Source organism: Stegodyphus dumicola, chromosome 2 (assembly GCF_044657685.1).
Source record: "Stegodyphus dumicola isolate Sdum_Otavi_A_Nest chromosome 2, ASM4465768v1".
NCBI classification, from domain to species: Eukaryota; Metazoa; Arthropoda; class Arachnida; order Araneae; family Eresidae; genus Stegodyphus; species Stegodyphus dumicola.
Window position 1 is genome coordinate 283,238,588 of NC_140769.1, and position 13,503 is coordinate 283,252,090.

Here is a 13,503-nt window from a genome sequence, read left to right on the forward strand (position 1 = left end):
TTAGGTGTTTTTTCCCCAAAATTTGTAGAAAATTTAGGAAGAAAAACACCTAATATTTTAATTATTATTTATTTGAATTTTCTCTTCTTTTTTATAAATTTCTGTCTGTGTATTCTTCCCTTATAGATTTCTGTTAGTTTCATCACTCGAAACAATCAAAAAAGGAGAAGCATGAAATAAAAGCAAATACAGAAGGGGGGGAACTATTTATTACTTCTTAAATGACTAAATAAAATAATCTAAGCTGAAATAAAAAGTATGTAATTAATAAGCATGTCAATAAAAAAAAAGCCCTATAAGATTAAAATCAGCTTAAAATTACAAATAAACATGATTTCAGGAGTAATATTAATAAAGAAATATTTTATATTGCCTGTAAAAGTAAAGCCAAACTCATACTAACATTACAAAATATATGCAAAGCAGTATAGCTTTGACTGAAAAATACTGAAAATTTTATGTATATTCTAAGCTGCATTCTAGTTTGCATAGTTTATTTTTCTTTATATCCAGTCTTCATGATATCGGGCAAAATATTTTCAAGATATACTATTCCTATCTTATTTATTTATATGTATAGTAGTAGTTACTTTTGGTGTATATTTACTTTGATATTTAAATTATTCTCTATAGTTTTTGTTCTTTAAATGTTGGTATTTATTAGTTTTTTTGATTTGATATTTAGTATTGTTGGCAAAATGAACAGAAATTATGTATATTGGGATAAATATTAAATATAAATGTCTTCTGTATGCATAACAGAAATGCATACTGTGTTCTAGAGAAAAACTTGTTGTTTTTTAACTGTAAACCTTTACGTGCACATTTCTAAATTTAAATGTGTGTTTTGAGATATTTTAGCATGAATTTAAATGTTTTATTAAAGTTAGACAGTGTCTGTATGCATTTTGATTTTCTGGCACAGAACACAAATTTCTGTATGTTTAATTATTTCCTTTGTCTTATTATAGAAAGTATGGATGAATCTCTTCCATCCAATGAAAATTCAAAACCGGATGCTATTCCCCCTGATCAAACAGAACATGATGATGATAGAGCTCACTCAGCATCTCCAGAAAGGCAGCAAGTAGAAACTGAAAATGTTATTTCTCCTGTTTTAAATGAAGTGGCAATAGACAACAGGCATGGTAATTCTGTTGATGAAGGTATGGATACGGAAGAAAGACCAGTAAATCGAGATATTAACGAGGGCTTCCTAGATGCCGAAGAAGTTATGATTCAGCGCCATGCTATGCTTTCTTCAGATATGATAAGCCAGGAAAATGAATCTTCTTTTAGCTGTAAGTATCCAGGCTGTAATTTCACATGTACTGATGTCGAATTGTACCTGAAACATGAAGATACGCATGTTGATGGAGGAACTGTTGTGTGCGATGTTTGCAATATGCGATTTGCAACTTATGCCAATATGAGACGTCATCGACTGCTTCATTTGGGAGTTCGGCCATTTGAATGTCAAACTTGCTCAAAGCGTTTCTTGCGTAAAGATCAGTTCACAGAACATTTGTCGAAGCATTCTAAACAGCGGCCATATCGTTGTCCTTTCTGCAGTCGAAGTTTTAGTTTTCGTCCTCACTTGAAATCGCATCTTTCTAGCGAACATGCTAATATTGTTCTTGATAAAACTTGCCGTTTGTGTGATTTTAAAGCCTCTTCTCCCAGTGGTGCTAAGGTGCATTTTGCTATGTGTCATCTAAAGCAGACCTTGGAGGCCTCTGATGTTGAATCTGATCGATCTCATGAACTTATTGGAAGTTCACAAGCTCATGCAAGCCAGACTGAAAATGGTGCCATAGATCTTGCTACTGTGTCTCAGAATTTTTCTTTTATGGCTGCTACTTATCCTCCATTTCCAGCGACAGCTAGTGATAACAGTGTGGTTGTTCCTGGGCCTTCTGACTTAAGTCGTACATCATCAAAAGTGATACGAATGCCTACTCCCGTTTCAGGACCCCGTGGTTTGATTCATCACAACATTGAACAAAATATGGTAATGCCCATGCAGGAGGAAGAAAAGAGGCATACTTGCGTAAGTTCCTTAGCTGGTTCTACAACTGTAGTTAGTCCAACTACGTGCCAAGACAGGCCATGTTGTAGACCTGAGGTACAGCGTGTTGACTTTCAGTCTCGAGATAGGGTGTGTGTTAAACCAGAACCACCTGAACTTTCAGTTGATGATAGCCAAAACAGTAATGTTCAGCCAACAAGTACAATGGATCTTTCTACTACAGATGTTGTAGAAACTACTTGTGTTTCAGCTGAAGCTTCTGGTTCATCGGAAATACCATGTCGACGGAAATCTCATAAACATTCATCAGGTGAGGACACTGGTTCAGAGAATCATAGTTCGCCATCAAATAGAAATTGCCTAGATTCGCAGAGTGTACTTCAGCCAAGAATTGCTCATACTTGTTACAGGTTGCGACAGTGTGAAGATAGCGGTAGCCAGCGTTGTAGGGAATATTCTAGACATACCTGCGTATCACATCGTCATAATCAAGCAGAAAAGAGACCTAGATTTTCTGAAAGTGATGGTGACAGGAATATTCAAAATGATCATTCAGACGGTGAAGAACGTAAAGTATTTTATAATCGTGCTACATCCACTAATTCATTAATTCCAACTGAAATTCATGCTCCCAGAATTCTTCGTCATGCTTCATCTACATTGCACAATGATAGCGGTGCTTGTGCATCTGAATCTCGTGCCGAGTCTAATTATTTTGGACGTAAAAGTACCATTGTAATACGTGATATAGAGAGTTGCACACTTACATGCCCTTATTGTGGTATAATTTTTCCAGATCAAACTTTGTATTTTTTGCATCGCAGTTTGCACTCGGAGGCAAGCCCTTGGAAGTGTAATTTGTGTGGCAAAAGTTGTAAAGATAAGTATGATTTTAATTCACATGTTATAAGTAAAGGGCATTATTAACTTCAGACCAAACTGTACATACTGTTTATTATAGCTCAATAATTCATAAATCCATAGCTATAAGTTAATCATTTCTTGTTCAAGTTGCTATGTTACAAATGTCCCCGTTTTATCATTCTCACATACTTCCAAACACCTTAAACATTTAATGTGCTATTAATTCTTTTAGTAATCATACTGATTGATACGCACATAATAATTACTTAATTTTTGAAAAATCTTACTTGAATTTTCTACGTAAAGTTTAATAAAACTTTGCTATTCTTGATTCTTAGCATTTAAGACATAAATTTTCCATTTAGGATATTGTAATCTGTGTATTGACAGAAAGCATATGTCTGAGACTTCGTTTTATGACTTAGTTTAATGATAGCATGAGTTTTAAAAGAGGTGCTATTATTAAGGCTGCTTTGCAACAGCAGCACTTCCATATATATGTGGTTTTAAAACTAAAAATATGTGCAGTGGTATATGTGCAATATTGGACAGATTTTGCTTATGTTCCAAATTCTGTTCTTGGGACCATTGCACTAGGCATCTTTTTAGTGTTTACTGTTTGCTAAAAATACCTAGCAACAAAAGAATAAAAAGCATACATTATTACTTGAGAACCTTAATTACCTTTCTCTTTAATGTCTGCAGAAAATGAGTATTTACTGCAATTTTAAAAATATAAAATTAATTCAAGCTCAACTTTTTATGGGGTGATGTGATAGGTAAATTAATTTTTTTTTTTTAATTCTATGTGAATTTTTAAAAATATTGATAAATAGTAAGGTTTATAATGAAATTCATTTAAAATAAAATTTAAGAATGTGACTTGGGTAACTGTATTAAAATAATTTATCTTGCATATATTTAAGTCATAATTCTATTACTGTAAATCACAAATCAATTGGAGTGAAATCAAAGGTTGTGTGGATTTTAATAGGTTTTAAAGGAGGGGTCAAAATAAATTTTTAGAAAATGAAGAAAGGCACAAAAGGCAGTTGATTCCTTTTTGATATTTTTAGTGAAAATGAGCCATGTTAAAAGGAAATAAAGATGACAGTATGAAAAATTATCCAACACCCTCCCACTCTATATATTGTAGTAGTTTATTTTAAAACTTAGGAGTTTTAGAGGTGTGTTTTCTTTTCATGTTACTTACAGCCATTACTTCTACAGCTGTTATAAAAATTTAAAATTTTCTTTTTGTTTTCCAATCAATGCCAAACTTTTATGATCAGAATTTTCTTGTATTTGAAGCATTCAGTGATTTGTTAATGGTCTTAATTTAAATTTGTGTTACCTTTATGAAATTTTATTTCTTTTATGTAAGGAAAAAATTATCAATCTTTCTTGGACACGCTCATTAAATTAAAAAAAATTGACCGGTATTTTATTCATTTTCAATAAAAAATAGATGTGGCTATCGTTTGTTGTCAAGACTGACTTTGACTTGGAAGCAGTTTTTTATTTTGTATTTTTGCTATCTTATTAACAGCAGATTTCACTGTTTGTATTTATAAGGCTGTGTGAATTATAGATTGGCAGATTTTCTGCATGTATGAAAAAGTCATAGGCATGATAGTCAGTGTTCGGTTATTTAAATACTTACTGTCTGTTAAGAAAAGTTGTTGCATATATATGCTGTAAATTTCCAAAAGATGTAATCCTTTCATAATGCTAAATGCTATTTTAGTTTTAATTATGCAAATTTAATTGTTATTATTGGTAGAAAACAAATATTTTGTTTGTGCATATTTTAAAACAAATACCGTGTTATGTATCAAAATATTGCATGCAGCAGTTACATTCGTGTCCCTGTATTTTAACTTCACTAGTCTTATTAGTCACAGCCCAAAATTTTTTTGGAAATATGGTAATTGGTTATTGGGGTTAAGAACCATAGCCAAGGGAAAAGGTCATTATGTAATGAACTGCTATAGTCCAAATCAGTATTCTAATTATTTCATAATTATTTTATAGGTCTAACTTTTTTTTATAGCTGCATAGTGTGAAAAGTAGATATACCTCTGGAACTGCACAGAAAGTAATTTGCGTAGATGAAATGTTGTCCCAAAAGTACACAATATTGGGTACTTTTCCATTTTGCCGGCGCAAGCAATAAAGTCGCCAAAAATGGTACAACCGATACCAAACGGAATATCCTCTCTGGTAACCTTTTACCCCTCATTTTCAGTAAGTCGCAGTAATTTCTTATCAGATTGTTTCTCTCAGTACTGGTGTACAATTACATAGAATTTTTACCAGATACTTCAATTTTTTGCCCTAAGGCCATTCGTGGTAATTAAGTCAATTAGGATGCAATCACACCGCTCACCCGAAGGCTAAAATATAGGAAAGGCAAAGTCAAGGGTTAAATTCATCCATTCTAATGAGAATGCTCTAGCGCAGTAAAGCACTGCGGTTTTACATAATTTCTGAGTAAGTTGTTGGTACGAATTGAAATAATTCTTGCGTTTAATAATTCTTCTTAATTAATAATTCTTGTATTTCAAATAAAGATTTAACTTCAAATTATTGTAAATAATTACTGAGACAATTAGATTTTTGTAGTGTAGTTTACGTGAAATGAGATCACTTGGGGTCACGTGATATGAAACGGCGAATCAGAATGTTGTACCATGAAAGCATAGTGAGTTCTTAAATTAATGTCTTTTTACAAAATTTTAAACGATATTAAAATGCTTATGCCTTCAAAATAAAAATTTCTTAGAATTAACACTTGCAAACATCTTTTTATGTGCATACTGTGTGTCGTCGCCAATAAAGTCTGCTTGGCAAGATTTGCGTTGGTGAAACGGAAAAGTACCCAATATTGTTTTCCTGCGACAGTCCTGAATTTCGGTTAAATATGCATGGGTTGATCTTTGGATTATGGTAACTTGGCGATTTTTTGGCGAAAATTTGGCGACCAACTCTACTGCAGCAACCTTCTACTTTTTTTTTTTTTTTTCGGCGCCATTTTGTCTTCACGAAGTAAAGACATGTTTCTTTTCTTTTTATTTACTGAACACTTTTTCCAACAATCTGCTAGCCGAATTACAGTTATGCTAGAAATTTTATGGAACAAAACTGCCTAATCATGATAAATATTAACTGCAAAATTGGTAAAAAGTGCAGAATCGCAAATTCCTTGCCACGTTTTTCAGAATCGCACATACACAGTAACCATGCACACGTCGACTTATTTTTACTTAAAAAAACATCCCAGAGTTGCACAAAAATGGCATTGCGCACACTCTTGACTTTATCCATGTACACTGCTTTTTTCTCATAAATTAGAAAAATTTGCAGGAAAATTTTGTGAATTTTTAAACTCGGTAAAAAGCACATATATGAAATTACCTGATCGCGAAAAAGTATATACCCTTTCCAAGGATGAACATTTGCACGTATAAAATAAATAAAATATCCCAAAACTTTTCCCTCTAAATTATCTATTATAAACGTCACCTGCAAATTTATAACGCTAACATTAAAAATGGTTCCAAATACTTAGTGTCAAATATTTAAATTCTTTCCATGCACATTTACTTCTACTCAAACGTATTCCAAAATACTATAAACATATAACTCACAAAATCACGATCATTAAATTAAAATATAATTAAATTAAAAAACACTACTTAAAATATAAATAAGCACATACATTAAATTAATAAAAATTAGCTTACAATCCTAATTACTTTAAACTAATTCATTGCTAATAACAATTTCCCAATAATACCATATTAATTTATATATTCCTTACATTTATTCCTTGCATGCATAAAAATAATATCCTCAAATGATTAAAAATACTAACTTACCTAATCTTCTTCACAATCTTGATTGCATGGCGGATAAACTTATAGATTCAATAATCCAGTAGTCAACTGGCAGTCTATTCACCCACTAATAAGAAATTAATAAAATTTCACCCATACTCAAACGACTTTCAGCAAACCACGTACCCGTACCCTTCCTTACGTTCCGTTGGCGCATATAACCTTTCTGGTTATGTGCCATTAACTCAACTACTGTCACTATCCTTACACTCCGTTTCACAAAATGTCCATTTTCACCAAACTTATCTGTAATATCCTTCCTTTCACACAATCTCATTTCATTCCCACATGTTGGACATTCATACTTATCCGCAATTAATCCTACACTCATACACCATTCAAGCAATTCTTTTGGATTACACATAAACACAATAAAAATTTCGGATTTACTTTATATAGGGCCACGGGATCCAAATATTAAGCAACACTGTTTCACAGAACATAGAATGAAGCTCATGCTATAAAGTCATGGACGTCCATGTATAAAGTACGGCAGATATTTTTACAAATTTACCCCCTTTTCCAATTAAAGAACTGTGATTTGTTCATAAATGTCACATGACATATCTCATGATCTCTCATTTCCCTCACACATTGCGTAATCGGAACTGAGTACTTCTCACATTATTCCCAAAGTCTTAGGTAGTAACCTTTATCGCCTACCAAAATGTCGCCAAACTACCTGTTACCATATTCCAAAGATTAGCCTATGCATGCAAAATTTGAACTGATGTTTCAGAGCTTTGGCAATATTGATATTATAATACAAAAATGAAAAGCACAATTTTTTGTGTTCTACGTTGGGAAGTGTACATGGAAATGTAACACTTTTTTTTGTAAAGGTTTTAAAGTATCAAAATACTTTACTTTAGAGGAAGTGCTTTGTAATGTCTATGTATACAGTGCAGCATGTAATACACTTACATTTTTAATTTGTTACACTTTAGTGTCTGACTACATAATTTATCAGTTAAACATTACTGCATTTGTGCATATTACACAATTATTACATTACATAGTATTCACTTTTATCTGTGGTTTTTTATGTTATGTGTTGTAGATCTTGGAATGTATTATTTGCAGTTGTGGATGTACTACTATGTAAATTTATACATGAAATATATATTCTGTGAAATATGTATTAATTATAAATATCAACTTTTTATGATTTGTAATATTTTGATTCAGTTTTTAAGCAGCTGATATAACTTTGTGTAGAAGTACAGAGATTTAACTTCTCATTACACCTACCTTTCTAAGAGGACCATCATTAAAAGTGACCGGTAATTTTTAGAACATAGTCAACTAAAGCTATTAAATATCATCAACATTCAAGTACTCTAATGTGGGACCACATCTAAGAAAACTAAAATTTTGTAGTCATCTTAGAAAGGCACCGCTATATATCCTAAATCAAATTGAAAACTTGTCCGTTTGTAATGAATAATAGCTAATGTTTAAGTGTAATTATTGAAGATATTTTTTATTTGCAAATGAAATTTTGCCTTGCTTTATGTTTGTGTAAAACGGAGAAATATAATCCCAAAAAGTTATGTTAAAAAATATAAAGTGAATGTTGTTGCTTTTCAAAATATTTCTCTGTTGGCAATTCAGGCAATTTTCAGTACATGAATTATTCTTAAAATAAATCTGTAATGTTAAAGGTATTATTTATTGATGATTTTTATATGTAACAATTTAATTATTTCCACTTAAACAATGTATTTTCCTTAAATTTCAGTGCAACAAGTATTTTAATTTCCTACTGACAAACTACTAAAAGTTATATTGACTTTAAAAATGAGTTCGGAAAATTTAAAAATGAGTTCTCAAACCTCAAATAGCTTTGTCACCATCAGTTTTTGCACTTACAGTCTGCTACAAGACATGAAAACATGCAAAATATTTGATAATGATCCAAGTAATGTACTATGTACCTGTAAATTAGAAAAACCATTAACTATCATTTTAAAATAAAAAATTTAGTTTTCAATTAATATAGTTTTATAGAAATATCATTTATTAAGAGAACTGATTCCTATGAAATGCAATCCCCCATCCATGCCTAGAAAATCAGCATTGATCTGAGATTGAATTCTGGTTAAACTTCAGTCTGCTGTGTATCTTTTCCTGGAGGTCATCAGTTAAGATATTTTACTGGGTAAAAACTGTTATGTGCATTTTGGGGTTCTAATAACAGAAATCTAAATTAAATGAAATCTGGAAAATAATTATCTTTGAAGATGAATTTTTACTTAACTGCATTATACATGGCACTGTTCTATTATCGAGACCGAATTCAGAAATATATTGTTGCATGCATATGGGTTCGTAATAGATTGATTGCAAATCCATTAAATTTTATTCTTATCAAAAGAAATGTAACAAAATGCTAGAATTTTCCTCAGAGATATTCGTACACTTGTTCAAAATATCATGCAGTAATAATCAGTAGTTTTGATCAGTCTTTTGTTCATTCTAATCAAAAGAAATAGACCAGAACTCTGGAATTTTGCTCGGAGATTTTCATACAAGTGTTCACAATATCACACAATATAATCAGTAGTTATACTTCAAACTACTAAAAAGTTACATACAATGCAATACAGAGTGCATTTAAAGAGAAGCTAATCTCTGTACTTACCAGGGCTGTGGAGGAAAATGACCGACTCCGACTCCTGGAATTTTAATGACTCCGACTCAACTGCCTCATTTATATATATATATGTAAACATGCATGCAGCATGGGTTACAGCTTATTTTTTTAATATAAAAGAAGTAATAGATACTGCAGAAAAAAATAATGGCATAGCAAATTATTTATATTAATTAGCATTTATTATGAAATAAAAAAACTGGCATTAGTTATTTCTAAGAAACAGTATAGCTTTGGCAAGATCTTCTTTGCTGGAGGGCCATAGATCCGGTTTGATAAACTTCAGAGCCGAGAAAAGTCTTTCCACACTAACTTGAGTAGGAGGAAGAGCTATTACTGTTAGGGCTGCTACTTTTAACGATAGATTTTTATAAGTTCTAAAAGAGATGCCTTGCAAGCACAATCATATTTCTCTATTTCTTCAAAGGCCGTGTGGAAATCTTGTTTGTATTTTTTCATTGTTATATCTAAAGGCTCTTGTTTCTTTATTTTCATTCGCTTTGCCTTAGCCTTTTCAATATTATCCAAAAAATATTTCTCAAAATCTAATTCATCACTGGAAAAGGATGATAGAGAGACCATTGCAATGTCTGCAGTTTGACTGTCCTGACTTGAATTCTCCAATTGTTCTGAGAATAATTTCATTGTTAATGAAAGTTCATAGGTGACTTTCTTTGCCTTTTTAATTTGTTCGTCATCCAAGAAAATTCGGTGTTTCAGATCTACGTATATTGAACCTAGCAAGATCTTATTGTCTAGCAAAGTAGTTTCTCTTTTCTTTATTGAAGAAATGATTCCTTCTGCAATAAACCCTCCATTTCAGAAAGAACAAACATCCCATTCTTTCATTCTTGCCTCCTGTCAATTCTTCCGATTGCAGCTTTTTTGTGGCTATATATAGTGTAGAAAGAAGAGTTCCCAATTCTGCAAGATCATTCCACAGTCTTTCTATTAGTGAAACATTAGGGTTATCAACTTCTAAAAAAGTTTTTAATTCTAAAAACTCTGTCATCAAATATGTACTTCATTATCTCTTTGGTTGATCAATAATTGCTCCTTTTCCTGCTCGCTTCCTAAGAATGGAATTGATTTTAGGAGTTCTTGCTGCTATTGCTGCTTACCTAAATTTACCAAGTGAGATTTGTAGCTAAATGAATCAGTTTAATCACTAATGGCAAATATCACATCCATCCTTATATTTATTTATTAATATGTCAATAAAATAAAAAATAACTATTTATTATTACATACAATCCATAAATAAAAATAATAACTCGGCTTGTCATTAACTTTTTTCAATTCATTTTAATTTCATTTCAAATTCAAACTGTCCAACAAAAACGAGTCAAGAGTCGACCTGTTTTTAGCGACTCCACAGCCTTGGTTCTAACAGAACTAAACAACTCGCAACAACAGTAACTAAGCAGTTGAACTCGGATGCTTTCGACGCCCGCACGAGATATTTCTAACAATTTTTTGCTTCTCGAAATTAGTTGTAAGCAATCAGAGAATGGAATTACGGTTACTGCTAACGTAGTGGTCAGTTACATGTATTCAATTTCAATACAAATTACCAAGATATCCATTTGCTCAATCTTAAATGCACATGCCCCTCTATTTTAACTTTTCTGGCATAGAACTCTTAAAAATTTATCTTGCACTGCTTTGCAACGGGAAATACAACAATTTAAATTATAATTCTACTAAAATTACCTTTCAAATTATAAATTCCTAACAATATGTATGCATATATGTATATACACATATGTACTTACATACATGAACACATGCATTCCATACATAACAGGCCCACCAGCGGCCGAGCGGTAACGTCGCTGAACACTGGTAATTCAGTCTGAGGTTCGATTCCCGCAAACGGGCTGGCTCCATGGGTGTTTTCGTGGTTTTCCCCATGTGTAACGTGTATATGAGCCGGTTTCCCTTAAAAAGTCCTCCACGAAGGCATCCCTCCCTTAAGGCAGATAGCCCTCGAGTGCTTTGCCATAATCTAATAAACCATACATAACATACGTACATTTCTGAATCCAGGTCTGTTAACAGAACAGTATGTTTTAAGTCTTTGTAACTGTTGCTTGAAAATTTCCTCGATATTTAGCTTAGGTTTTATGATTCCCCCCGTAAACTGTTTTAATCCATTGCAAAGAATTATAAAGTTTTTCTTCCCTGTTTAGGTTTTTGTCAGTGTTAAATTTTAAGAAATTGCAAAATCAAAGGGAATTAGCTAAGAACATTACTTAATCTTTGTTATTCTAAAATTTAATTTATTTGACATCAAAATCATGTTATCACTAGTTTAATATTATGGATTATTCATTATAAGGTATTTTCTCCCTGTTTTCTGCTTGCCTTCGTAGTGTAACTGGAAGCATGCTTTATGTGTGAGAGATCCAGAGTTCGAATTACATTGAGGCATTGCAAATTTTTCATGTTTCTGCATCGACATAACCTACAAATTGGCTTGTGAAAAATGTTAGATTCACCTATATAAGCAATATAAAAAATGTCAATCCCCCCCCTCCAAATCTAATTTGTCATTTTATAAAATTATTTTTAAGTCACATTCTTGGAATTTTCAGAATTCTTCCATTTTTTTCATATTTCAAGATTGGCAGCTATGTTGTTCGATACATGATTGAGTGTAAAAATTTGGAAAAAACTGTGTAATGATGAGGCATCCAAATGGATCAGATTTCTTCATGAAAGGGAAAAGAAATTCTTTATTGATTATCTTATGAAATAAATGTTTATTTATTGTCATTGCTGTTTATTTTGCAAATGACATCACTTGAAAAGATAAGTAAGTAAATATTTCATTTATACATAGCCATTATTCTCATTTATAAAAAATTCTTTGTTGATAGTAATTGAAAAAATTTAAAGAAAGATTGTTATTGATCAGTAGTGATGAAGTAGGAAATTTGATTTTTCTCTTGCATTAGTATTTGAGCAGCTGAAGAAAAAGTGTTAAGCTGACTGTTGAAATTTGTAAAATTGAAAAGATGTATCCTGAAAAGCAGTTCCTTTAATGTGGGATATAAGAATAAAAATTAGGTATTTCAGTTTTATACTAGCCATTTAAAGTATATGAAGATATATGTGTAAAATCTGATAATTTTATGTTGAGGTTAATTAATGTATCTGACGTGTCTCTCGGAGTTAATGTTCCCTGAGCTTTTTGCAAATTTGTAGAAATATCACATGAAAATGCTAATGCTAATAGTTCTGAATGAATCAGTTCCAGTTTCTATATTATACAACATATTTTAGGATTTTAGTTTAAGTCTAGTCTATTTTACAATAAAAATAAAAAATACTAAATTTGCATGTTGTTTTATGAAGCTTTATATCTGCCAGCTATTCTAGGCTCATTCATTAATAGTATTTGTATATACATTTCTCATTGACGATTATTGAAAAGAACTTAACAATTAAATGGCCTAAGAATATTTTCTGAATATATATTGTATTTTAACAGTTTCCATTGTACTGTGTATTCTGCTGTTAAAATATTTTAATGGGTGTGGATTTTACTATTGTTGATATTTTTTAATAACTAACTGAGAATCTGCTATATATTTCTTTCAATGGATGGCTAAATGAATTTTTTATGCAAAAGTATTTCCTTGTCTTCTCCTGTGAATTTTTTGTCACATATTGGTAATAATTGTAATGTGTCTCATAATGAATTTAAAAGCTGTAATTTTCTTTGAAAAACTCTTGGTGTGTGTTGCCTCTTTGCTTATTTTTGAAATTTAATTAAATGTAGGATTCTCTGATCTTGGAAATAAATTTTTGTTGTCTGGTAGTTTAGTAGCATCTCCGTATAATTGTTCTGTGATTACATATTTTTCTTATCTAATATTCAATAAATATAATTGAATCTCATGTATTTTTAAAGTTTTATAAAAAAATGAAAAGTTAAAAATTTTTAATTTTCAAGATTTGATTCTTTAAACAATGTGTAATTGCTGCTCTAAATATTATCTGTGCTTTGTTTTTGGTTGAATTATCTAATAAATGTGTTATTAAGTTAA

At 31.3% G+C, this 13,503-nt stretch overlaps 1 protein-coding gene across 1 annotated transcript in view; it reads left to right on the forward strand.

Moving 5' to 3' along the window:
- Positions 1 to 13,503, forward strand: part of LOC118181419 (uncharacterized) — a 32,113-nt gene extending 18,610 nt beyond the window's left edge. The window contains exon 2 of the mRNA XM_035350561.2: positions 972 to 13,503. Within this exon, the coding sequence (XP_035206452.1) occupies positions 977 to 2,956 (1,980 nt within the window). The 5' untranslated portion in view covers positions 972 to 976 and the 3' untranslated portion in view covers positions 2,957 to 13,503. The remainder of the gene's footprint in view (positions 1 to 971) is intronic.